The sequence below is a fragment of the Pelodiscus sinensis genome, chromosome 5, assembly GCF_052426305.1.
Source record: "Pelodiscus sinensis isolate ZL-2025 chromosome 5, ASM5242630v1, whole genome shotgun sequence".
Classification (NCBI taxonomy): domain Eukaryota; kingdom Metazoa; phylum Chordata; order Testudines; family Trionychidae; genus Pelodiscus; species Pelodiscus sinensis.
This window is the reverse complement of record NC_143056.1, coordinates 134172811-134200369: the sequence shown is the minus strand read 5'-3', so window position 1 is coordinate 134200369 and position 27559 is coordinate 134172811. Positions and strand designations below refer to the sequence as shown.

At 60.3% G+C, this 27559-nt stretch overlaps 1 protein-coding gene across 2 annotated transcripts in view; it reads right to left on the bottom strand.

Moving 5' to 3' along the window:
• Positions 1-225: 225 nt before the first annotated feature.
• STX1B (syntaxin 1B) overlaps positions 226-27559 on the bottom strand; it is a 39038-nt gene continuing 11704 nt past the window's right edge. For both annotated transcript variants that reach the window (XM_089779097.1, XM_075928702.2), the window contains 9 exons: positions 15312-15386; positions 14144-14243; positions 12960-13034; positions 12738-12811; positions 9982-10090; positions 9056-9129; positions 8590-8727; positions 7734-7844; positions 226-6300 (listed from right to left, as the gene is read on the bottom strand). In XM_089779097.1, coding sequence (XP_089635223.1) covers positions 6220-6300; positions 7734-7844; positions 8590-8727; positions 9056-9129; positions 9982-10090; positions 12738-12811; positions 12960-13034; positions 14144-14243; positions 15312-15386 — 837 coding nt within the window. In that variant the 3' untranslated portion in view covers positions 226-6219. The remainder of the gene's footprint in view (positions 6301-7733; positions 7845-8589; positions 8728-9055; positions 9130-9981; positions 10091-12737; positions 12812-12959; positions 13035-14143; positions 14244-15311; positions 15387-27559) is intronic.

Here is a 27559-nt window from a genome sequence, read left to right as displayed (position 1 = left end):
GTGCCTAGCTATACACATACACACATAAAGAGTATATATGTGCATATATTTATGTATCTTTTTATATATACGCACACAGTATACATATTACATAGGCTTGTGTGCAGATATATATACACATCTACATTATATTTATTATTTATGTGCATATACACACATCTATGATCTATTTAGTTTATACACATATAGAGACATCTACAGTATAATTAATATTTGTTTACACACACACACACACACACACACACACACATACGTGTCTATACACCTCCACAGGACATTTAAGATACAAACACACACCTCAATGCACACCTGAACATCTGTCTATCTAGCTATCCAGGTAGCTATACGCACATTGCGTGCAATGTGTTCCCACACTCACTGAGACAGATCCCCAGCTGGCAAAGAGCTATGATCACTCTTTCGTCATCCGTGGTGCTACCCTTAATGACACCAGCTGTGTCCTGGCCCCATTCCATGCCGCTCCGGTATCGTGTGTTTTGTGTGTCTGCTCTTGCTCTATAGGGCTCCGTGTTCTCTGCCACGTTAGCACTCCCTGACCTAGACGCAATGCCCCCACTGCCAGTCAGAGAGCGGTCCGGTGGGACCTACCTCAATAGAGCAGCTTGTCTCTCCGTGACCAGGATTTAGCAACAGCTAGGCAGACAGCTGTGTCTATATCCCTCGAGTTAGACACCCAAACACATATATCTAGTGTACACAGTATGTGTCCTGAGCTGTCTACCTACACACAGGATCTAGCTTTATATAGATCAGAATTACAGCTCTCTCTGTCGCGTATGTGTGTATACACACACACAATCACAAATATACATATACACAAGTACACAATAATATATACACGCATGCGCACATACACACGCGATGACACACACACACACACACAATCACAAATAAATCACCGTTGCACATACACATAGACGGATACGCACACGCTCACGTTCACGAGAGGCGGCATGCAGAAATGTGTGTTGCGCGTGTCGACGCACACACATTGGCGTAGGAACACACGTGCACTGTAGAGCTGTGTGTGTGTGTGCGCGCGTGCCCACGTACGTTACACAACGTGACGGTGTGACGCAGGGATGAAGGAGGCGGCCTCGTGGGAAGGGACGAGGTGTGGGGAGAGAACCGTTGCCGGGGCTGAGGCTTTGGAAAGCAGGGTTTCGGGGCAACAGATGGTCGGGGCGAGCGTGACCCAGCTGGGGATGGGTTTGATGGGTCCCGATGGGTTGTCTCCTCATGCCCTGACAGCTGATCCCCCTTTCCTTGGGGCGGAGGGACCAGTCACTGTCCCATCATGTGGCCGACAGCAGCCTACTTCCTTCCTCTGTGCCTGTTCCCTCCTGACACAAGAGTTCTGCTCTCGGGTTCCAGTTAATTTCCAGGTGCATCTTATATTGCTGGGTGATCTCCAACCTCCCCTTCCCCCCGCACTCGAGAGCAATTGGGCCAGATGTGCCGTCGTGCCCTTCCAGAGGACTAGGGTTGGAGGCGCGTTGCTTTTCTAGGTTTTGTACGAGGGCACACTCAAAAATACGTCAGCTCCCTTAGTATTTTACAAGGGTGTTTCAGGGACTGGTCATTCCGCCGTGTTACTGCCTGGTTTTCGCGGGGCGTGTTAGGGAGATTACCTGTATTAGAGTATTATTACAGACATGTCTTTTGGATCCATTATTGCTCTAGATGACTATTCTTAGAGAAGCATATTTTGTAAGAAACCAAGAATAATCTAGAGTAATATTTATTTCCCAAGTGTGTATGCAAGCTATTATTACTCTACATTAGTCTAAAAATCCATTTGGGAGCCACTATTAATTAGATTACTCGTTATAAAAATGGAGTGTATACAAATACTAGCCTAATCTAGAGGGAGGTTAGTTTCCAAAGTGCATCTACATATTTACTGTAGATGACTGTAGTATTTTTTTTTTACAAAAGTGTGTCTGGCAACCATTATTACTACAGGTTGAACCTCTCTAGTCCAGAACTCTAGAGTCCAGAAACATCCGTTGTCCAGAATAATTTCAGTTAGCCAAATGTCCACTTTTCAGGGGAGTGACCAAGTTCCTCGTGGTCCCATAAAGTTTGTTTGCTGCCACCAGCCCTGGATCTGTCTCTGAGCTGTTATTTAGCTCTGATTTACCCCTCAATGTCCTCTAACAGCCCAGTAAGCAGTAGAAACTTGGGTCATGCTACTAGACAATATTGGATCATGCTGCTAGAAACTTGGGTCATGCTGCTAGACAATATTGACCTGCCCTGGTCCGGAAAATTCTCTCGTTCGGAATCGGTCAGGTCCTGAGAGTGCTGGACTAGAGAGGTTTAACCCGTATCATATCCTTACAAGGCTATCTTTAAGTACAGGTTGAACCTGGTGCACAATTAGCCTCTATGCCAAGGTCTTGATAAGACTGTCACATTTGGGGCTTCATTATTACTCTAGACCAGTGGTTCTCAAACTCCCTTGTACCACGACCCCCTTCTACTGACAGTTTCTACACAACCCCAGGGGGCGGGGGAGGGCTCTAGTCCAGATGGGAGGTGTGTAACCTGAGCCCTGCCTTCGAGCTTCCTTTTCAGCCCCGAGGCCCACCAAGTCGTCCCCCGGCCTTGGCCGCCCCCATGACACAGGGTCCCAACCTACGGTTTGCGAGCCTCTGCCCTAGACCGGCCCGGCATTGTGCAGAGCTGTAGACTTTGGGAACCAGTATTGCTTTGAATCGCGGCAGCAATCAACGGCAGCCTTTATTCCTCTAGATTAGGGTCACATTTCTACAGCTGTGCACTACTTGGACTGTCATTATTACTCTAGCGTTTGTATAAAGTAGAGTATTTGGGGAGCTATTATTGCTTTAGAATAGTGTATCATTTTCTCCAGAGGAACAATATTCCAGCATTGCCTGTTACTCCATATTGCTTCAATTAAGGGTGAATTCTTTGGAAAACAGTAATATTCTAGAGTACTGCAGTAATTTTGGCAAGGGGGCAGTATTTGGCGGGCCAGGACCACTGGGGTATACTATAGTATTGTTTTCAAATATAAAATAAAAAGGTAAAATATGTAGACATCTCTTATTCATTTATAGCACTCTAGCATTTTTGTAAGACTGTTGTATGAGAAGAACTACCGGTACTCTGGTAATACTGTAGTGTTTGTGTCGCGATGCATTGCTTGGCTAGCCACTATTACTTTAGGTTTCTGCAATATTTTTTTTCAGGAGGATAATGTCTGGACATCCATTATCACTCTGTGCTCTAGTTGGATTATCTGGCACGCTACCACTAAGGGTGTGTCTAGACTACAGGGTTTTGTCGACAAAAGTGGCCTTTTGTCGACAAAACGATCCCTGCGTCTACACTACCGCTGAGTTCTGTCGGCATAACGTCGACAGAACGCGGCAGTTTTGTCGACGGCGGTAGACTTCATTCTACGAGGAATAACGCCTTTTGTCGACAGAGTTCTGTCGACAGACGCGTTCTTGCATTGACACTGCCCTTTGCGTCTATACTCTCGTGTTGACAAAGCGGCTCGCGTTGTCGACAGAACTGGATGTCGTCTAGACGCTCTTTGTCGACAGGAGCTTGTGGTCTAGACGTACTCTAAGATGCCCTACCAGACTCCTTTGACATGAACGCAGATTTTGGATTTCGTTGTTCTATTCCATGCTTCTTTTGAAAGAAGGGGTATTCTATTTGAGATGACTATAGTGTGTTTACAGTTGGGTAGCTCCCGGCAAGCCAATATTACTAAAAACTACCATAGTATTTTTCACAAAGAGATGCTAATTAGATCTCCATTTGTACTCCATAGTACCTGAGTATATTTCTAAAGGACATAGTTACTTGGCCCCATACTTCCACTCCAGCGTGCTACATTTTTTCTTTTCGTAGGCATAACGTTGCATGTTCAGTTGGACTTGGTATCACTCTAGTATTTTTAAATAAACGTATAATTCTGGGACCAAGTCATATTACTCTACAATACTGCAACATTCCCCCCGGACATGCCATTTAGCATTGATTACTAATAATGGCCAATTATTACTGTAGGGTGTCCCAGCATTTGCATAAAGGCGTAGTGTTTGGGAGCTGGTAGTAGTCGCCACTGTGGGATTCCCTGCCCCAAGTGTGTATGACAAGGGTGTACGATCTGGATAGCCAGTCGTCGCTGGTATTGCTGCAATTTACGAGGAGGTTGCAGTAGCTGGCAGCCCTTATGACTGTAGAATTGGATGGGGTGGGGTTTGGGAGAGCCCTTATCCTAGTGTTTGAGGAGGGGGTCAGAATTTGGGGGCTGCGATTCCTTTTGTGGGTTATTCTGGCTTTCCATAAGGGGGATGCTTGGGAGCGCTTAGACACCAGCGTTTTGGGAGGGCTTAGGGTGCGGAGCAGCGACGGGCAGCCAAGACTAGTGGCCCTCCTCTGTCTCAGTGACCAGTGGCGGGCAACCTGTCACCCGTGCATCCCTTGCCTGCTCCCCTCCCCCTGCCCCTCTGGAGCCCCACACTTCCGCCAGCTCCCCCTCCCTCCCAGCACTTTCGGAGAGCCCGATTCGCGCTCCCCCCCCTGCACAAACAGCCACAAAGAGCAGGTTCCTGGCACCCTGAAAGTGCTGGGAGGGCGGGGGAAGAGGAGGAAGAGCAGGGCTCCGGAGACGCAGTGCGCCAGAGGCACATGGGGAGGGGGCCACCGGCCGCAGGCTGCCCACCACTGGGGAAGAGCCAGCATCGTCCTCGGGTGGCTGTATCGGAGAGCAGTTCTCAGGACTCTCCAGCGCTCGGTTTGCCTTGGCGCGGGGGGAGGAGGTACCCTAGCGTGCCTTGCGGGGGCGCCGACCTGACACTGGGGGCGAGCGTCCCCTTTCCTGAGCGTTAGAAGCGACCACGTGCTTGCCACCCGAGCCGCTCTCGTGCAAAGGAGGGGCTGCCCCCCCACCGAGCGTTTCCGTTTGCCGCAGCACTGGCGTCGTGGCCACAACCGCCCCCGGCACGTGGCAGGGACCCTGGCTGGTCTCTGGAAACCCGCGTGCTTTCTAGCCCTCTTATCTCTTCTGACCCAGGGCTACTTGGAACACTCTGACGCTGTCACTGTTCTACTCCAGCCGCCCTGGCTACTGCAGTATCATTGCTCCAGCATTCCTGGGGGTGGAGCATAAATACTTCAGTCTTCCCGGATCCGCTGGCTGACGCCGTTTGGGTCCTAGTGCTCTGATACCCCCGGCATCGGTCGCATCGATACCAAAGTACTCGGAGCGCTAGCAGCATTCTTAGGAACGGCCGCAAGGGCCCTGCAGCCTGTCTGATACTGCAGCATTGATACTAGGATGCTGGGATCTCTGTTCCGTGCTAACACTAGGCCTCTACTTTCCCTGGGTATTGCAGGATTCGTTTGACGGGGCTTGTGTGTCATTCATACTCGGGTATTCTTGGGGGCTCTCGAACTCCTCAGCGCTCTACGTATCGACCCTACATTTTCTGTTACTCTAGTATTTTGCGTAGCAATCTCGTTTTCCTCTGATGCAACCCTTCAGAGATTGCGGAATATTTTAGTGCGGATATTGCAGTATTCTGCTGCTCTCGTCTTTCCGATCATTCGTAGGTATTGTTTTCTATAACGACAGATGGGGGACTACTGCCGTTTTCCACCGGGTGCTAGTATCGACGCTAATACTCAGTTACTCTAGTATTTCCTAGAATACTCGGGTATTTTTTCAGAACGGCTGATTGGCAGCCACTCCGGCATTCCTCACCATGACAGCGTGCTATCCCGTTAGTCTAGTTTTTCACCGGGCATTTTTTCCCATAACGACTGAGTGACGGTGATTCCTCTCTACTGGCCACAAGCAGAACCCGAAAGACGACAGGGCTAGCCCAGGACAGATTACTGCCCGCCCCTGCCAGACTCAACCCCGGTGCGAAGAGGAACCAAAGCTTTGGGTCACTGTCAGCTCAAAGGTTGGTTGTGGGATAAATCCCCCCCCCTCCTACCAGTGATCAAGGGTGGCAGAAGATCCGGGGCGAACCCAGGCATCCGGGAGATGGAGAGATGGATGGAAGGATGGTGGAGAACAAGAAACTTAGATTTGCTGACCCACAAGGGGTGTGTGGATAGGTAGCTGGAACATGTGCTGTTGTAGCCATTGCATGTACAATTTGTCTTTAAATTATTATATTATTATTATATATTTTTTGCTTTAATTTACAACCCCAGAGTCCCCCCAATTGTGGAAGCAAGAACTACTCCAAGGACCACGCAACAAATTATAATCATGATTTTCTTCTACATTACCCCAGCCGTCCAGGAAGCAGGGGAGGAGAGACAGAGAGAGAGACGTTAATGGCAGGCGTAAGGATCTGGCGGCTGGGTTGGGCCCCCGCCAGACAAGCAGGGGCAGCGAGACTTCGGTGGGGGAGATCGCAGGCGCGCCGTGGGGCCCAGGGGTCCCCGCGGGGGTTTCACACCAAGGGGATCCAGTCGACGAAGAGAACCCAGGGGTCCTGGCTCCTATTGTGGGGCTAGAGCCCGCGCCCCTCCCAGAGCCAGCGATGGAACCCGGGCTCCGCGGCTCTTAGCCCTCTTAGCCCTCCCCAAGGAGTCCCTGGCCCTCACGCCTGCCTGAGCCTCCGCCCTCTCCTGCTCTGAGGCTGTCGCTCCCGGTCGTTCGCAGTGTGGCAGCGATCCTCCAGTGCTCCTCTGGGGGAGCGGGAGGGCTGTGGGGTGACAGTGGAGGGACAGCAGCAGGGCAGGGGGCAGGGCTGGGTTGTGGGGAGGGAGGGAGGGGCCCTGGCAGGGCTGGGGGGGCAGAGGCTGTGGGGGGAGTGAGGGCACCAGCAGGGCTGGGGCAGAGATGGGCTGTCAGGGGTTGTGAGGCGGGAGTAGGGGGCACTGGCAGGGCTGGGGGCAGGGCTGGGCTGGCAGGGGTTGTGGGGCGGGAGTGGGGGGCACCTTCAGGGCTGGGGGGGCAGCAGCTGTGGGGCAGGAGTGAGGGGCACTGGCAGGGCTGGGCTGGCAGTGGCTGTGGGGCGGGAGTGGGGGGCACCGGCAGGGCTGGGGGGGCAGTGGCTGTGGGGCGGGAGTGGGGGGCACGGCAGGGCTGGGGGGCAGGGGCTGTGGGGCGGGAGCGAGGGGCACCGGCAGGGCTGGGGGGGCAGGGGCAGTGGGGCGGGAGCGAGGGGCACCGGCAGGGCTGGGGGGGGCAGGGGCAGTGGGGCGGGAGCGAGGGGCACCTGCAGGGCTGGGGGGGGCAGTGGCTGTGGGGCGGGAGCGAGGGGCACCAGCAGGGCTGGGGGGGCAGTGGCTGTGGGGCGGGAGCGGGGGGCACCGGCAGGGCTGGGGGGGCAGGGGCAGTGGGGCGGGAGTGGGGGGCACCGGCAGGGCTCGGGGGGCCGGGGCAGTGGGGCGGGAGTGGGGGGCACGGCAGGGCTGGGGGGGGAATTCCAGGGCTGGGAGCCGGGCCCAGAGGGGCCGGTCCGGGCCTGCGTGGCCAGGCAGAGCCGGGTTAGGAACAGAGCCGGCACACCCGGCGGCGGGGGAGTGCCGGAGGAGCGAGGAGGAGAAGGGCGGGGGCAGCTTCGAGCGGGAGGAAGGTCCCGGCGCTGACCTGCCCCCGGTGGGGGAGGACGCGATGTGGGTCTGGGTTTCTGGGGGGCTCAGCCTCCCTCCCCACTGAGGAGCAGGTGGGGTCCCCCCGCCCCTCCCGTCCCCGCGCTCACCCTCCGAGCCTTGCTCTGGTATTTTACAGCTTTCTTGGTGTCGGACACGGCTCGCTCCACATAGTCAACGGAGTGCTCCACGTTGTACTCGATGCGGTCTATCATCTCCCCCTGGAACGCAGAGCCCCGGTGAGAGCCCGCGAGGGCTGGCCGGCTTAGGGAGCGGGCCGCGGGGGCTTTCCCTTTCGGGAGTGCCGGGTGCCGTGTGGGGCCAGCCGGCCTGGGGGGTGAAGAGTGAGACAGGCCCCTCCCCAGCGGGGCTGAAAGGCGGCGGCAGCTTTACCCAAAGCCGTCCTGAGCCTGAGCGCGTATAGATCCCTACGCTCTGTCACATGGGTTCACGGACCCAGAACTCTCCCGGGTCGGGGAAAAGCGCAAGGCTTCTACGATGCAGAATACCATGGGCTGTGGAGAAAAGCCCCGGGGCCCAAGGTTCAGAACCCGGGAACGTAGCTAATGAGCGCCACGCTCCAGAACTCTTCTGGTTCTAGAGTACACGGGTTCTAGGACGCAGAAGGCCATGGGCCCCACGGTCTAGAACTCTGGATGTAGCAGTACACCATTTATGGGTCCTGCCATCCAGAGCTCTTTGGGAGCCGGATTATACTGCATGGGTTCTACGACACAGAAGGCTTTGGGCTGTAGAAAAGGGCTCCTGGGCTCCAAGGACCAGAACTTGGCTGGTTCTCAGCCCCAGCTCACGTGTTCCATCATCCAGAACGCTGCGGGTTCTAGGCTGAGGCCCACTCTAGATCCCGAACGCTGCAGGTTCTAGGCTGAGGCCCACTCTAGATCCCGAACGCTGCAGGTTCTAGGCTGAGGCCCACTCTAGATCCCGAATGCTGCCGGTTCTAACCTGGCTCTCCACCAGCATCGCCATATCCACAAACATGTCGTGCAGTTCCCGGATGCTGGTCTCCAGTTTGATGATCTCGTTATGCCGGGTCTCGATCTCGTTCAGAGCCTGTTTCGTCATCTGTGAGTCCATTTTGATCTGTGGAAGCGGGACGGTGTGGGGATCATAGAAGTGAGCATCCCACCTTCCCGCAGGGCCTTCTAGTGCTCGCTCGTGGCTGAAATGCAGCCACCTCTGGGCTGGGGCAGCAGGGTCACAGCCGACGCTGCACGGGGAACTCCTGCCCTGAGCTGAAATGAAATTGGCCTCAGTGGGCCAGCACCCCCTAACCCAGCACTGGGGCCTTGGGAATACCCCTCTCCTAGATCCCCACCCTTCTCCTCGCAGCCTCCTGGGGCTACTGACTCCGTCTCCCAGGCAAGCCCCGTTGCCAATGCATGCCCAGCGCTGCAGTCCCGACACCTACATCATCAGTGAAAATAGCCAATTTGCCGCTCTCCAGCATGTCCTCCAGCTCCTCGTTGGTGGTTGTCCGGCCAGCTGTGAAGGGGACGGGACGTAAGAGGCCTTGGCCCATTGTTCCAGGGCTAATGGATGCAAAACCTGTGCCCCCTGGCACCTCATGGGGGCACTAGGATGAGTCCTGCCAGCCAGCGGAGACTACCCCCTGCTGAGCCCTCCTCACAGCACCCCCTAGTGCCTCCCTGGGGCACTGGGCCAGCCCTGCCTGCCAGGGGAGAGCGCCCCCTGCTGGGACCTGCCCAGCTCCCTGCCCCACAGCGCCCCCTAGCACTGCCCTGGGGCACTGGGCCAGCCCTGCCTCCCAAGGGAGAGCGCCCCCTTCTGGGCCCTGCCCTGCTCCCAGCCCACAGCGCCCCCTAGCTCTGCACTGGGGCATTGGGCCAGCCCTGCCTGCCAGAGGAGAGCGCCACCTGCTGGGCCCTGCCCCGCTCCCTGCCCCACAGCGCCCCCTAGCTCTGCACTGGGGCATTGGGCCAGCCCTGCCTGCCAGGGGAGAGCACCCCCTGCAGGGCCCTGCCCCGCTCCCTGCCCCACAGCGCCCCCTAGCTCTGCACTGGGGCATTGGGCTAGCCCTGCCTGCCAGGGGAGAGCGTCCCCTGCAGGGCCCTGCCCTTCTCCCTGCCCCACAGCACCCCCTAGTGCCACCCTGGGGTATATCCCAGCCCTTCCTGACAGGGGAGAGCGCCCCCTGCTGGGCCCTGCCCCGCTCCCTGCCCCACAGCGCCCCCTAGTGCGCCCTGGGGCATTAGAGTTAGTGCAGTGAGGGTGTGGATCTCCCCCACCCTGCCCTGATTCCCTCCCGCAGGGGAGTGTCGCTATGTCTCTTACACACACACAACCACAGCCCCTCCCCCCACTATCCAGACGTACTTATTTCCAGTTGCCTCTGGATCCGATCCTTGCAGCGGTCCCGGTACTTGGACTGGGTGGCGTTGTACTCTGTCATCACCTCCACGAACTTACGGGACAGGGTGGAGTGCTGAGGGGCGGGGAAACACCGTGAGAGGCGCAGTGGATGGGGAAGGGACCATTTTTTTCGGTGGCAGAAGCTCATGGCACCGGCTGTCACTGGGAGCCACCTGGCTTGGCTTAATGGAAGGGGGGATTTTGGGGGCAGGGAGACAGAGGGCAACCTGTGTCTGGAGGGGAAACGGGAAGGTGGAGGGATCTCTGTGTGTGAGGGTGGAGGGTGAGGGATACCTGTGTGTGGGGGTGGAAGGGCGAGGGCAGAGAGATACCTGCATCTGGAAGGGAAAGGGGAAGGCAGAGGGATACCTATATGTGGGGGTGGAGGGCGAGGGCAGAGGGATCCCTGCGTGTGGGGGTGGAGGGCGAAGGTGGAGGGATCCCTGCGTGTGGGGGTGGAGGGCGAGGGCGGAGGGATCCCTGCGTGTGTGTGGACGGGCGAGGGCGGAGGGATCCCTGCGTGTGGGGGTGGAGGGCGAGGGCGGAGGGATCCTTGCGTGTGTGTGGACGGGCGAGGGCGGAGGGATCCCTGCGTGTGGGGGTGGAGGGCGAGGGTGGAGGGATCCCTGCGTGTGTGTGGATGGGCGAGGGCGGAGGGATCCCTGCGTGTGTGTGGATGGGCGAGGGCGGAGGGATCCCTGCGTGTGGGGGTGGAGGGCGAGGGCGGAGGGATCCCTGCGTGTGGGGGTGGAGGGCGAGGGCGGAGGGATCCCTGCGTGTGGGGGTGGAGGGCGAGGGCGGAGGGATCCCTGCGTGTGGGGGTGGAGGGCGAGGGTGGAGGGATCCCTGCATCTGGGGGTGGAGGGCGAGGGTGGAGGGATCCCTGTGTGTGGGGGTGGAGGGCGGAGGGATCCCTGCGTGTGGGGGTGGAGAGCGAGGGTGGAGGGATCCCTGCGTGTGGGGGTGGAGGGGAGGGCGGAGGGATCCCTGCGTGTGGGGGTGGAGGGCGAGGGTGGAGGGATCCCTGCGTGTGGGGGTGGAGGGCGAGGGTGGAGGGATCCCTGTGTGTGGGGGTGGAGGGCGGAGGGATCCCTGCGTGTGGGGGTGGAGGGCGAGGGTGGAGGGATCCCTGCGTGTGGGGGTGGAGGGCGGAGGGATCCCTGCGTGTGGGGGTGGAGGGGAGGGCGGAGGGATCCCTGCGTGTGGGGGTGGAGGGGAGGGCGGAGGGATCCCTGCGTGTGGGGGTGGAGGGCGAGGGTGGAGGGATCCCTGCGTGTGGGGGTGGAGGGCGGAGGGATCCCTGCGTGTGGGGGTGGAGGGCGAGGGTGGAGGGATCCCTGCGTGTGGGGGTGGAGGGCGGAGGGATCCCTGCGTGTGGGGGTGGAGGGCGGGGGTGGAGGGCGGAGGGATCCCTGCGTGTGGGGGTGGAGGGCGAGGGTGGAGGGATCCCTGCGTGTGGGGGCGGAGGGCGAGGGTGGAGGGATCCCTGCGTGTGGGGGTGGAGGGCGGAGGGATCTCTGCGTGTGGGGGTGGAGGGCGGAGGGATCCCTGCGTGTGGGGGTGGAGGGCGAGGGCGGAGGGATCCCTGCGTGTGGGGGTGGAGGGCGAGGGCGGAGGGATCCCTGCGTGTGGGGGTGGAGGGCGAGGGCGGAGGGATCCCTGCGTGTGGGGGTGGAGGGCGAGGGTGGAGGGATCCCTGCGTGTGGGGGTGGAGGGTGGAGGGATCCCTGCATGTGGGGGTGGAGGGGAGGGCGGAGGGATCCCTGCGTGTGGGGGTGGAGGGGAGGGCGGAGGGATCCCTGCGTGTGGGGGTGGAGGGCGAGGGTGGAGGGATCCCTGCGTGTGGGGGTGGAGGGCGGAGGGATCCCTGCGTGTGGGGGTGGAGGGCGGAGGGATCCCTGCGTGTGGGGGTGGAGGGCGAGGGTGGAGGGATCCCTGCGTGTGGGGGTGGAGGGCGGAGGGATCCCTGCGTGTGGGGGTGGAGGGCGGGGGTGGAGGGCGGAGGGATCCCTGCGTGTGGGGGTGGAGGGCGAGGGTGGAGGGATCCCTGCGTGTGGGGGCGGAGGGCGAGGGTGGAGGGATCCCTGCGTGTGGGGGTGGAGGGCGGAGGGATCTCTGCGTGTGGGGGTGGAGGGCGGAGGGATCCCTGCGTGTGGGGGTGGAGGGCGAGGGCGGAGGGATCCCTGCGTGTGGGGGTGGAGGGCGAGGGCGGAGGGATCCCTGCGTGTGGGGGTGGAGGGCGAGGGCGGAGGGATCCCTGCGTGTGGGGGTGGAGGGCGAGGGTGGAGGGATCCCTGCGTGTGGGGGTGGAGGGCGGAGGGATCCCTGCGTGTGGGGGTGGAGGGCGAGGGCGGAGGGATCCCTGCGTGTGGGGGTGGAGGGCGGAGGGATCCCTGCGTGTGGGGGTGGAGGGCGGAGGGATCCCTGCGTGTGGGGGTGGAGGGTGGAGGGATCCCTGCGTGTGGGGGTGGAGGGCGAGGGTGGAGGGATCCCTGCGTGTGGGGGTGGAGGGCGGAGGGATCCCTGCGTGTGGGGGTGGAGGGCGAGGGCGGAGGGATCCCTGCGTGTGGGGGTGGAGGGCGGAGGGATCCCTGCGTGTGGGGGTGGACGGCGAGGGCGGAGGGATCCCTGCGTGTGGGGGTGGAGGGATCCCTGCGTGTGGGGGTGGAGGGCGAGGGCGGAGGGATCCCTGCGTGTGGGGGTGGAGGGCGGAGGGCTACCTGTGTTTTACGGATCCGTAGGTCGGCCGAGGATCGGTTCAGCCCCTCTTCCTGCTCAATGCTCTGCTCGATGGCTGTGGAGAGACCCGAAGAGCAGGATCAGAGCCAGATACGCCCCCCCCCCCGCTCAGTCTGGAGGGAGGGGCTATTTGTCACGGCGGAGTGATACCCCCGCAGGGGTGGGGGCACAAGGCCAGCCAGTACGGCCACCTGGGCTCTTACCTTTCAACTTGGAGCGCACCTTGTTGGCCGTTTTCTTGATGTCGGCCGTGAGGTCCTCCAGCTCCTGCTTGGTCTCTGCCGGGGAGAGAGGGGCATTGGAGTGAAGGTTCTCCCCCACGACCCCTCCTCCCTGGGGAGAGGCCCCCTGTGCCCCTGAGAGCCTCCTGGTGGCCCCAGGGACCCCCCCTTCCCCCTGGTCCGTGCCCTCTGGGGGTGTGGCCACGTTCCCAGCGCCCTGCTCCTCTGAGAGGCTCCGGGTGGGCCCCCGGGACCCCCCCTTCCCCCTGGTCCGTCCCCTCTGGGGGTGTGGCCACGTTCCCAGCGCCCTGCTCCTCTGAGAGGCTCTGGGTGGCCCCCCCGGGAATCCTTCGGGGCCGGAGCCGCTGGGGAATAAGGGGCGACAGCAGAGAGCTGCTCCTAACAGGCGGGGGCAGTGGAGGGCGGAGGAGTGGCCGTGGGGCAGGTGGATGGAGGGATGGACGGAGGGTTAGTTGGCAGGTGGATGACGAATGGGGGAGCGATGGTGGGGGGCGATGAGGGGAGGCGTGAATGGCAGGGCGGGGGGGGCGGATGACGAATGGGGGAGCAATGGCGGGGGGCGATGAGGGGAGGCGTGAATGGCAGGGCGGGGGGGCGGATGACGAATGGGGGAGCGATGACGGGGGGCGATGAGGGGAGGCGTGAATGGCAGGGCGGGGGGGGCGGATGACGAATGGGGGAGCGATGGCGGGGGGCGATGAGGGGAGGCGTGAATGGCAGGGCGGGGGGGTGGATGACGAATGGGGGAGCGATGGCGGGGGGCGATGAGGGGAGGCGTGAATGGCATGGCGGGGGGGCGGATGACGAATGGGGGAGCGATGGCGGGGGGCGATGAGGGGAGGCGTGAATGGCAGGGCGGGGGGGCGGATGACGAATGGGGGAGCGATGGCGGGGGGCGATGAGGGGAGGCGTGAATGGCAGGGCGGGGGGGGCGGATGACGAATGGGGGAGCGATGGCGGGGGGCGATGAGGGGAGGCGTGAATGGCAGGGCGGGGGGCAGACATTCAGGGAGAGGGACGGGTGAAGGGGGAGCGGGCGGGAAGATGGAGGAAGGAGCAATGGAGGAGACATGGGTAGGTCCAAGTTCTGTCCCCCTCTGCCAAGCAGGGCGGGGAAGCGATGGGCCTGGGGCACCCGGACTCACTCTCGTCTGGGTTGGGAGCAGCCAGGATGGCGCTGTGCTGCTTCTTCACCTGCTCCACATCCTCCGACAGCTTCTCTATGCAGCCCCGGATCTCCTCCACCTGGGGAAGGACAGACAGGCTCACGCCCGGGCGCGCTGCACTCGCCAGGCACAGCAGCAGGGGGCGCTGGGCTACAGGGAGCAGGGCAGGGCCCAGCAGGGGGCGCTCTCCCTGGGCAGGCAGGGCTGGCCCAGTTCCCTGGAGTGGCACTAGGGGGCGCTGTGGGGCAGGGAGCAGGGCAGGGCCCAGCAGAGGGCGCTCTCCCCGGGCAGGCAGGGCTGGCCCAGTGCCCCAGGGTAGCGCTAGGGGGCGCTGTGGGGCAGGGAGCAGGGCAGGGCCCAGCAGGGGGCGCTCTCCCCGGGCAGGCAGGGCTGGCCCAGTGCCCCAGGGTGGCGCTAGGGGGGCGCTGTGGGGCAGGGAGCGGGGCAGGGCTCATCAGGGGGACTCTCCCAAGGCAGGCAGGGCTGGCCCAGTGCCCCAGGGTGGCGCTAGGGGGGCGCTGTGGGGCAGGGAGCGGGGCAGGGCCCAGCAGGGGGTGCTCTACCCGGGCAGGCAGGGCTGGCCCAGTTCCCCGGGGTGGCGCTAGGGGGCGCTGTGGGGCAGGGAGCGGGGCAGGGCTCAGCAGGGGGCGCTCTCCCTGGGCAGGCAGGGCTGGCCCAGTGCCCCAGGGTGGCGCTAGGGGGCGCTGTGGGGCAGACAGTGGGGCAGGGCCCAGCAGGGGACGCTCTCCCCGGCAGGCAGTACAGACCATACTGCCCCAGCGTGCCTCCAGGCGGTGCTGCACTGCAGCCCTGGATCTTGCCCCACATCGGCCGTGCCGTGGGAAAGGGACTGCCAGGCTGGCTGTGCTATTCCTCCTGCCCCCGCCCATGGCTGCCGTATTAACTAGGCCAGGTGTGTAATTTACGACACCACCACCTGCCTGCGAAGGACAAACTGCATCATTAGGGAGCGCCTTTGCATATTAATCACCCTGTCTGCATATTAATGACGCCAGCTGCACTCTACTTCCGAACCGCCTGCCTCGGCCGGAGTTATTCCAGGTTACACGGGACCAGCAGGCCGGGCGCTGCAGCCAGTGCTGGGGTGGGGCACCTCTCCTCTGAAAAACTGCCCTTCCTCTCCTACCTGCTCAAAGAATTCATCCATAAAATGGTCCCGGTCCACGTGAACCACCTCTTCTTCATCGTCGCTGTCTTTGGCCTGGGGAGGAGGCAAGGGAAGAGGTAAGAGGCTTTGCACACTGAGCCCAGCGACCGCCTTCGAGCAATTTGCAGGGAGGTTGTAGCCCTGAGATGCAGCCTCCTCTGGGGGGACGGGACCGCTGGGGAACAGCTGCGCAGCGCCGCGGTGCAGACATGGTTTGCCCCGTGCTCGGATGCAGCCACGTCTAGGGTGGAGCGCAGCAGTTGTCCTCCAATGTAGGATACGCAGTGAAGGAAGATATGGCCTGTGCGCTGCAACTGTCTGCAGCGCCTCCCCCGGTTCGAGGCCTGAACTCCCTCCCCCACAACTCTGCTGGTTCTCCGAGGGTTGCCAGCCTGCTCATCGCTGGGGGTGCAGGCTGGGGATGTGGGCTTTGGGGTGCAGGAGGGGGCTCAGGGCTGGGGCAGGAGGGGATTTGGGGGGCCGAGTCCTGGCAGCACTTACGGGGGCTCTCAGGGAGTGGGACCAGGGCCCTTGTGGCCCTAGGCACATGGGCTACTAGGGAAGCTCTGTATGCTGCCCTGAGGTTCTGCCCTGCAGCTCCCATTGGTTGCGGTTCCTGGCCAATGGGAGCTGCGAAGCCGGAACTCGGGGAGGAGCAGCACGCCCAGCGGCTCATGTACCAGCGGCTGCAAGGACCTGGCAATCGTTTCTGGGAGCCACACAGAGCCAGGCCAGGCAGGGGCCCGAGCACGGGTCCCGCTGCACCACCGGCCGGCGTTTGAACTGCCTAGTCGGCAGTGCTGACCGGAGCTGGCCGGGTCCCTTTTCAACTGGCATTCTGGGTAAAAATGGATCCCCGTCTCTCCCCCCACGTACGCCCATCCATCCATCCAGCATCTTATCTATCTACCCCAACGCACTGCATTGCCTTCATATGTCCCCAGGGGAGCACAGTGGGGGTACGACTTGATCTCCCACCCCCGGTCCTGTCGCTAGCCGCCCCCTTGTGATGCTGTGCTATGGGCCCACATTTCTCACCATGGCCTGTGAGGCCTATGCAGCTCTACACACCCTGGAAGCGGGATTTGGGAGGCAAGAGATTAAGGGGAGGGTTACACTGGGTTCCCCCATCCAACCCTCCCCCCAAATACTAAAGTCAGCCCGGCCCAAGGAAGGAACAGATCTACAGCAGCAACGGGGGAAACTGAGGCACAGAGCACCAAAGAGGCTGGGACAAAGTCATGCAGTGCTAAGACCAGAACCCAGCAATCCCGACCCCCATCCCTCCCAGTTCTAACCCTCCATACCCCACTCCCCTTCCCGGGCTCCGTACGGCGCTGCCGCTTTGAAACGCTGCGGGGCGTCGGACACTGGGCTCCCTGCGGCGTTTCAAAGTGGCGGTACCACACGGAGCCTGGGGTCAGCGGGGGAGTCCCCAGCTGGTCCTGGGTTTCCCGCGGCGCTGCTGCTTTGAAACGCCGTGTGCAGCCTGGGGACACCCCAGCTGGCCCCGGGCTGCACGCGTGTTTCAAAGTGGCAGCGCCATGCGGAGCCCAGGGTCTGGCCCCAGGCTTCGAGTGGTGCTGCCGCTTTGAAATGCCCCCTTTTCTCCCCCCCTTGCTGCCTCTATCTGACAGAGGCAGCAAGGGAGGCGGGGAGCAACTAATTAACTAGCCTGTAAACTAACCCTTCACCTTCCCCTTACTACACCCTGAAACGTAAGCACCGTCTTTATATTCCAGACGATTTCCTGTATAATCCTCGAGTAAAAACGAGAAAGCCAGCCATTGGGCGGTAGTAGTACGCTGGGACACTGTGGTATTGTTATGTCTGATTTTGTAAAGAAGTCATTTTTAAATGAGGTGACACATGAGGGGCTTGCAAGGCAAATCAAAAGGGGTATGCACGTCAGGAAACGTACAGAGCCTCTGATCTAGCCTTGGAAGGGTTCATATTTTATTGATAAACATTGATTTCACCGTGCACACACGCAGGCAAATCAATGGAAGAGCTATTGCCATCGACAGCAACCGAAATTGACAGCGGAGCAAAGTAAAGACAACCAGGCCCGAGAGCTTGAAGTAGACTTGTCTGCACTGACATATGAAAATTGGAGGAAAAATGTGTAGATTGATCAAAATTATTAAAAAAAAAAAAGCAATTATTTAACCCCACTTGTATCCATCCCGACGCCGCCCTGTCTCTTCCCGCTACACTCTATCTAATCTGTCTGTCTGTCTGTCTGTGTGTTCCCTGCTCCCCCTCCCACGGCTCTCCTCGCAGCCCTGGCTAGGCCAGGCTCACACTCCACTTATATAAGACGCTCTCCCAAACTTGATCTGACTCTGGGCGACGTGTTCTGGAGCAGCAGTCTGGAAACATTTCTGCCCCTGTCCCCTGGGTGGCCTATGCGTGCTGTGCAGAGCCCCAGAGCTGCAGAGCGCATGCCGACATGGGCCAGGGGGGTCCCACCCCAGAGCTGGGGGAGAAAGACCCATCCCCCCAAAGCTGGGAAAAGATGGGGGTCCCAAAGGTACTGGGGGGGGAAGAGGCATGGAGAGGCAGAGGAGGGGTGCAGATGCACTGGGAAGGGGCTGTGTGTCTCGCCAGGAGGGCATTCAGGCTCGCCTCTCTCATGCCCTCTCCTTCACTCCAAGGTCACCGTGCAGCGTGTTGGAGCGGTGACATAGACGCACACGCTCCGGTGGCTGGGAGAAGGCCGGGCAGGGAGGGGAGCGCATCCTCTGCTTGGGGGACTATCACATTCCCATTGTCCTTCCAGGAACCGGTCGTCGCCAAAATAGACAGCCTGCGGAGTGGCGTCAGTGCTGACTCCAATGCCCTACGGTGGCGCTAGGGGGCGCTGTGGGGCAGGCAGGGACCCAGCAGGGGGTGCTCTCTCCTGGCAGGTAGGGCTGGCCAGTGCCCCAGTGCAGCACTAGGGGGCGCTGTGGGATAGGGCCCTGTAGGGCACACTCTCCCCTGGCAGGCAGGACTGGCCCAATGCCCCAGGGCAGCACTAGGGGGCGCTGTGGGGCAGGAAGTGGGACAGGGCTCAGTAGGGGGCGCTCTCCCCCAGCAGACAGGGCTGGCCCAGTGCCCCAGTGCAGCACTAGGGGGCGCTGTGGGGCAGGAAGTGGGACAGGGCTCCGCAGGGGGCGCTCTTCCCTGGCAGGCAGGGCTGGCCCAGTGCCCCAGTGCAGCACTAGGGGGCGCTGTGGGGCAGGAAGTGGGACAGGGCTCAGCAGGGGGCGCTCTCCCCTGGCAGGCAGGGCTGGCCCAGTGCCCCAGTGCAGCACTAGGGGGCGCTGTGGGGCAGGAAGTGGGACAGGGCTCAGCAGGGGGCGCTCTCCCTTGGCAGGCAGAGCTGGCCCAGTGCCCCAGGGCGGTGCTACGGGGCGCTGTGGGGCAGGAAGTGGGGCAGGCTCAGCAGGGGGCGCTCTCCCTTGGCAGGCAGGGCTGGCCCAGTGCCCCAGTGCAGCACTAGGGGGCGCTGTGGGGCAGGAAGTGGGACAGGGCTCAGCAGGGGGCGCTCTCCCCTGGCAGGCAGGGTTGGCCCAATGCCCCAGTGCAGCACTAGGGGGCGCTGTGGGGCAGGAAGTGGGACAGGGCTCAGCAGGGGGCGCTCTCCCCTGGCAGGCAGGGCTGGCCCAGTGCCCAGAGATGTTAAAATGTGTTTAACTAAACGTGTAAGTGCTGAAAATGCCGGGGGTTACACTTTCCACGCAGAGCGGCAGGAGGCTCCCCGGGAGCGGATGCGCCCGTGTGTGCACGTTGGTGTGTTTGCCTAGTTGTGTGTTTTTGTGCCCACTTGTGGCTTTTGGTTACGTATTGTGTGACACATGCAAGTGATGTACCCCAGCGTGGCTGTATATTGTGTATACTGGGGCATCTCTCCATCTTCAACTGCGCCTCTCTAGCCTTGTGGGCTAGACCCCTGGGAGGGGAGTGGGATCTAGTGGTTAGAGCTGAGGGGGGCTGGGAGCCAGGACTCCTGGGTTATCTACCAGGAGTGAAGGGCCGCATGGTAGAAGCAGTCCCCTCCCATACAGCTGTTAAACAGCTGCCCCGCCCCACCCCAGAGGCAGCTGCATCTCAGTGCCAGGGAGCGACGCTGACATGCCCCAAGTGCCGGGCTGCTTCTGCGGAGTAATTCTTGATCATAATTAGTGTTATCGCTCTTGTTCTCCGGCTCGCGCGCTCCCAGCCCTCGAGAGGCAAACAGCAGATTTAGCAATACTGCCCTCCCCTCGCTGGCGGAGGAAAGCCCAGCGCGCCAGCGTCACAACACTGGGCTAAAAAAAGACTCGGCTGCCCAAATACGGAGCCACTTAAACAGCTTAATGGCTGCTTGTGCCACCACTGCTGCCCTGCTGCTCCGCCCCGCTGGCCTGACCCCCTCCCCCCAAAAGGGTTCTCCCCCAGAGACCACCTCTGCTCTAACCACTAGACCCCACTGCCCTCCCAGAGTCGGCACAGCACACAGGAATCCTGGCTCCCGGCCAGCCCCCAACCTGCTCTGACCCCACTTCCTCCTCACAGGGCTTGTTTGTGAGAGACAGTCAGAGAGAGGGAGAGAGGAGGATGAATGGACAGAGAGACAGACGGGGGGTGTATGGGGATGGATGGCAGGGGAAAGAGAAGGAGCATATGGGGATGGATAGAATGACAGATGATGGGTGGGGTGTATGGGGATGGATGGATGGAGGGATGGAGGGATCAGAGGACAGACTGAGGGGGTGGATGGAGCTGTCTGTCTTGATAGATAGGATAGTTGGAGTGGACATATGGAGATGGATGGATGGATGGATGGATGGATGGATGGGGATATAAGGGGCTGGATGGAAGGACAGATGGATGAATGGATAGATGGATGGATGGAGGAAGGGAGAGATGGAGGAAATATGGGGATGGAGGGATGGATCAAGGAAATAAGGGGATGGATGGATGGAGGATATATGAGGATGGATGGATATATGAGGATATATGGGGAGGGAGGGATGGGTAGAGGAAGGGATGGAGGATAGATGGGGAGGGAGGCATGGGGAGATAGAGGGATGGATGGAGGATCAAGGGGGAGGGAGGGATGGAGGATCGAGGGGGAGGGAGGGATGGGTAGATAGAGAGATGGATGGAGGATCAAGGGGGAGGGAGGGATGGAGGATCGAGGGGGAGGGAGGGATGGGTAGATAGAGGGATGGATGGAGGATCGAGGGGGAGGGATGGATGGATGGATGGATAGAGGGATGGATGGAGGATCGAGGGGGAGGGAGGGATGGATGGATAGAGGGATGGATGGAGGATCGAGGGGGAGGGAGGGATGGATGGATAGAGGGATGGATGGAGGATCGAGGGGGAGGGAGGGATGGATGGATAGAGGGATGGATGGAGGATCGAGGGGGAGGGAGGGAGGGATGGATGGAGGATCGAGGGGGAGGGAGGGATGGATGGATAGAGGGATGGATGGAGGATCGAGGGGGAGGGAGGGATGGGTAGATAGAGGGATGGATGGAGGATCGAGGGGGAGGGAGGGATGGATGGATGGATGGATGGATAGAGGGATGGATGGAGGATCGAGGGGGAGGGAGGGATGGATGGATAGAGGGATGGATGGAGGATCGAGGGGGAGGGAGGGAGGGGGGAGGGAGGGATGGATGGATAGAGGGATGGATGGAGGATCGAGGGGGAGGGAGGGATGGATGGATAGAGGGATGGATGGAGGATCGAGGGGGAGGGAGGGAGGGATGGATGGAGGATCGAGGGGGAGGGAGGGATGGATGGAGGATCGAAGGGGAGGGAGGGATGGAGGGATGGATGGATAGAGGGATGGATGGAGGATCGAGGGGGAGGGATGGAGGGATGGATAGAGGGATGGATGGAGGATCGAGGGGGAGGGAGGGAGGGATGGATAGAGGGAGGGATGGAGGATCGAGGGGGAGGGAGGGATGGATGGGTAGAGGGATGGATGGAGGATCGAGGGGGAGGGAGGAAGGGATGGATAGAGGATCGAGGGGGAGGGAGGGATGGATAGAGGGATGGATGGAGGATCGAGGGGGGGGAGGGATGGTTAGATAGAGGGATGGATGGAGGATCGAGGGGGAGGGAGGGATGGATGGATAGAGGGATGGATGGAGGATCGAGGGGGAGAGAGGGATGGATAGAGGGATGGATGGAGGATCGAGGGGGAGGGATGGTTAGATAGAGGGATGGATGGAGGATCGAGGGGGAGGGAGGGATGGATGGATAGAGGGATGGATGGAGGATCGAGGGGGAGGGAGGGATGGTTAGATAGAGGGATGGATGGAGGATCGAGGGGGAGGGAGGGATGGGTAGATAGAGGGATGGATGGAGGATCGAGGGGGAGGGAGGGATGGATGGATAGAGGGATGGATGGAGGATCGAGGGGGAGGGAGGGATGGATGGAGGATCGAGGGGGAGGGAGGGAGGGATGGATAGAGGGATGGATGGAGGATCAAGGGGGAGGGAGGGATGGATGGAGGATCGAGGGGGAGGGAGGGATGGATGGATAGAGGGATGGATGGAGGATCGAGGGGGAGGGAGGGAGGGATGGATAGAGGGATGGATGGAGGATCGAGGGGGAGGGAGGGATGGATGGAGGATCAAGGGGGAGGGAGGGATGGAGGATCGAGGGGGAGGGAGGGATGGATGGATAGAGAGATGGATGGAGGATCGAGGGGGAGGGAGGGATGGATAGAGGGATGGATGGAGGATCGAGGGGGAGGGAGGGATGGATAGAGGGATGGATGGAGGATCGAGGGGGAGGGAGGGATGGATAGAGGGATGGATGGAGGATCGAGGGGGAGGGAGGGATGGGTAGATAGAGGGATGGATGGAGGATCGAGGGGGAGGGAGGGATGGGTAGATAGAGGGATGGATGGAGGATCGAGGGGGAGGGAGGGATGGGTAGATAGAGGGATGGATGGAGGATCGAGGGGGAGGGAGGGATGGATAGAGGGATGGATGGAGGATCGAGGGGGAGGGAGGGATGGATAGAGGGATGGATGGAGGATCGAGGGGGAGGGAGGGATGGATGGATAGAGGGATGGATGGAGGATCGAGGGGGAGGGAGGGATGGATAGAGGGATGGATGGAGGATCGAGGGGGAGGGAGGGATGGATGGATAGAGGGATGGATGGAGGATCGAGGGGGAGGGAGGGAGGGATGGATAGAGGGATGGATGGAGGATCGAGGGGGAGGGAGGGATGGATGGATAGAGGGATGGATGGAGGATCGAGGGGGAGGGAGGGATGGATGGAGGATCGAGGGGGAGGGAGGGATGGATGGAGGATCGAGGGGGAGGGATGGATAGAGGGATGGATGGAGGATCGAGGGGGAGGGAGGGAGGGATGGATAGAGGGAGGGATGGAGGATCGAGGGGGAGGGAGGGATGGATGGGTAGAGGGATGGATGGAGGATCGAGGGGGAGGGAGGGAGGGATGGATGGATGGAGGATCGAGGGGGAGGGAGGGATGGAGGGAGGGATGGATGGATAGAGGGATGGATGGAGGATCGAGGGGGAGGGAGGGAGGGAGGGATGGATAGAGGGATGGATGGAGGATCGAGGGGGGGGGAGGGATGGATGGAGGATCGAGGGGGAGGGAGGGATGGATGGATAGAGGGATGGATGGAGGATCGAGGGGGAGGGAGGGATGGATGGATAGAGGGATGGATGGAGGATCGAGGGGGAGGGAGGGAGGGATGGATAGAGGGATGGATGGAGGATCGAGGGGGAGGGAGGGATGGATGGAGGATCAAGGGGGAGGGAGGGATGGAGGATCGAGCGGGAGGGAGGGATGGATGGATAGAGAGATGGATGGAGGATCGAGGGGGAGGGAGGGATGGATAGAGGGATGGATGGAGGATCGAGGGGGAGGGAGGGATGGATAGAGGGATGGATGGAGGATCGAGGGGGAGGGAGGGATGGATAGAGGGATGGATGGAGGATCGAGGGGGAGGGAGGGATGGGTAGATAGAGGGATGGATGGAGGATCGAGGGGGAGGGAGGGATGGATAGAGGGATGGATGGAGGATCGAGGGGGAGGGAGGGATGGGTAGATAGAGGGATGGATGGAGGATCGAGGGGGAGGGAGGGATGGGTAGATAGAGGGATGGATGGAGGATCGAGGGGGAGGGAGGGATGGGTAGATAGAGGGATGGATGGAGGATCGAAGGGGAGGGAGGGATGGGTAGATAGAGGGATGGATGGAGGATCGAGGGGGAGGGAGGGATGGGTAGATAGAGGGATGGATGGAGGATCAAGGGGGAGGGAGGGATGGATGGATAGAGGGATGGATGGAGGATCGAGGGGGAGGGAGGGATGGATGGATAGAGGGATAGATGGAGGATCGAGGGGGAGGGAGGGATGGATAGAGGGATGGATGGAGGATTGAGGGGGAGGGATGGATGGATAGAGGGATGGGTGGAAGATCGAGGGGGAGGGAGGGATGGGGAGACAGACAGAGGGATGGAGAGATGAAGGGGTGTATGGAGATGGGTACAAAGACAGAGGGGATATGGGGTGGAAGATGGGATGGTTGGATGGGGTATATGGAGATGGGTCTTCCAAATCTTCTAATCTCCCCTTTCTGTTCCCTGTCCTGGAGGGGACCCAGAGCCTATGCTCCCTCCCTGCTGGGTGACCCAAATTCATTCCCTGCTCCTGTCCAGGCTGTACATCTACTGCTTTGGGGGGCCCAGCCCTGCGCTGCAGGCCTGGCAGGACCCGGTCGCCTCCAGCACCTGGGCTCAATGTGCAGTTAAATTGGTACCGGGGCAAATAATTCTTTTACATTCATAAGTGATGTGCTGAACCCAGAGGTGCCGGGCACTGAGCTGCCGGGCCGGGAGGGGCTTTGAACCGCTCCCCAATTCTGGCTCTGTGGTCTAAGGGCTGAGCGGGTTGGTGGAGACAGTGTGTGTGTGTGTGTGTGTGTGTGTGTGTGTGTGTGTGTGTTGGAGAGGGATAGCACTTGTCTGTGTGACTGGGAGAGAGAAAGGCTGTGTGTCGTGTGGGTGGGCGAAGGTTTGTGTGTTTCTCTGTGTGTTGGAGAGGTTGTGTGGGCCTGTGTGCATGAGAGTGTGGGTGTGTGTCTGAGCGCATGTGATTGTGCTGGAGAGCGACTGTGCGTGTGTGAGAGACTGTGCATGTGCTGGGGGGCTGCTGGAGAGCAAGGGAGCGTGTGTGTTTCAGAGGGAGACTGTGGTGGATATTGGGGGGGGTGGGGGGAGAAAGAGGCTGGCTGTGTCCGCATGCTGGGGTACCTTCCCCCGCCCCTTACGGTGAAACCTTCCTGCTGAGCCAATAAAACCCAGTGCAAAAGGCCCCGACCCCAGCCAAGCGCCTCCCCCCAGCCTGGCTTGGCCCTGACTCCTCCTGCCGGGCCAGGGCCCTGAGCTGGGGAGATTGATGGGGAGTGACAGAGGCGCCCCATGGCTGCTGCCCACCCCCTTGCGGGCGCCTGCATTGCAGCGGTCTGGCAGGGAGGGACTGGTGGGCAGGAACGCGGAGCCGTGGTGGGTGACACAGCCCGTGCTGCTGGGGGCCCCGAGTGCCACCCCCAGGCCCCCACTAACCACCCAGCTACGGCCGAGAGCCCAGCGCCAGCAAGAAATCTGTGCCAGCACAGGGAAGGAGGGGGTCTAGTGTGGCAGGGGGCTTTCTGCCTGGGGTCTGCCCCTAACTGGCTAACCCTCGCCCTGCCCGTCCCCTGGCGACGTGTGGCTGGTGCGTGGCTTTGTGCTGGGCAACGTGGGCCCTCCTCATGCCAGCCGGTGCCCCCCGGTGGGAGCCGTCGTGCCAGGATCACCCCACGGCCCAGCCCTGTCTGAGCAAGCAGCCCCTCAGCCAGCCCAGCAGCATAGCTTTGTGGGGCCACAACCTGCACGCACACACACACACACACACGCACACACACACACACACACACACACACGCACACGCGCACACACACACACACACACACACGAAAGCACACTAGGCACGTTGCATGGGGGGGTGCTGGGGAGTGTGTGTCAGTAGCTTTGTGGGGGGTGTCAGTGTGTCAGAGTGTGGGCACATGCCTGTGTGTTGGTGTGGACACCTCCCACCCAGTGTACCTGCTTTTATAACCCACTCAGCCACACCCACCCAGACACCCACACACACACGCTGATGGGCACACCCAGCACTGGCACACACACATCACACTCAGTCTGTCTCACAACACTTGCCAACCGACACACATAGACACTCACGGTCCCCTCTCAGCACTCACTTTCTCTCAAACTAACACACTGAAACTGACTGAGCCACACACACCACTCTCTCACACACACATAACATCACACAAACACTCCCAGCAGAAACACATATATCACTCACACACACACTCCCACTGACAGTTACACACCACTCTGTCTCTTATACACCCACTCCCATTGACACACACACTCACATATATCACACACCCATTGTTCACCCACACACCGTTCACACATGCCCTCATTCACCCCTGACACACACCTGTCACTCATACATGGAAATACAAATTCACACACGGACGGACACAACACACATGGTTGGTCACGCACATTGACATATGTCACAGACACTCTCACACACATGCATTACACACTGACACACACTTATCTCCCACTTAGACACACAGCTGCGCCTCACACAGAGACAAAACATCACACACACTCCTTCGCACTTACACACATCACACACACTGACATACACGCATTGTATGTCACACACAACTATACTCTCATCACTCAGACACACCCATCACACAAACTTACCATAGACACACACCTGTTGCTCACAGACACACACATACATCACACGCACACTGAAGACATCCATCACTCACACCCACACACACACACTCACATATCACACACACTCACATATCACACACACTGACAGAAACAAACCCATCACCCACACAGACACACACACTTATCACACACATTGCACATACACACTCAAGTTTCACACACACATACTCCCACACATCACATAGACACACACCTGTCACTCGTTCACACACACAAACACACACCTATCACACATCTCACGCAAACATACTGACAGATACACACCCATCACACACCACAAACTCACATATCACAAAGACACTCACCTATATCAAACACAGTGACAGAAGCACTCACTTGTCACTAAAACACAGACACTCACGTTAGACATACACATATCACACTGACACACACCCATCACACACACAGACTCACTCACACAGATACACGCCTGTCACTTAGACACACACATCACACACATAGGCACTGATTTACACAGGCACACTCACATGTCAGACACACATCCTGCACACTGACACACACCCATCACTCACGTCACACACACACACACACACACACACACTGACAAGCACACACACCCGTCACTCACACACACGTCACACACTCTCCCGCAACCCCCAGTGTTTCTCTGCTGCATTCGCTCCCCACCGCCGAGCAAAGTACCCCCTCCGCTCCTGCAGCAAACCCGCCCCAGCACCCACTGCGCCAGCAGCCAGCCGGGCCATCTTCCCTGTGCCCACCTGCCTGCCCCTGCAGCCGAGCAGGGCTGGGGGCCTCCTCTGGCCTCGGGCCCCTGCCCCTGTCCCCCCCGCCAGTCCCGGGGGCAAGGGCCATAGATCCCCAGAGAAGCCCCAGTGAGCAGCCAGGAGAACCCATCGCCATCTCTGCGCCTGGCTGCCTTTCTCCAGCTCGCCGTCGTCAGAGCAAAGGGAACACGGCCAAATCGCGGCAGAGTCATCTGGTCCTCCATCCGGCTCGCCAGCCAGCCCTGCATCCCTGCGTCCATCTGGCCATCCCGCCCTGCATCCCTGCATCCAGCCCTGTATCCCTGCATTCATCTGGCCATCCCGCCCTGCATCCCTGCATCCAGCCCTGTATCCCTGCATCCATCTGGCCATCCCGCCCCGCATCCCTGCATCCAGCCCTGTATCCCTGCATCCAGCCCTGTATCCCTGCATCCATCTGGCCATCCCGCCCTGCATCCCTGCAGCAAACAGAGCTCTCTCCATCCCAGGCGGTCTCTCTCCTTGCCGCCTTGCCTCGTCCCTCCATCCCCCCAGCCTTCCCCGCCTCGCAACCCCCACTCCTGTCACTGCAGAAGGGCGCGCTTGCCACCAGCTATTTTAGACTCCGCTGAGCAGCATTGTCTGTGTGTTTCCATCCGT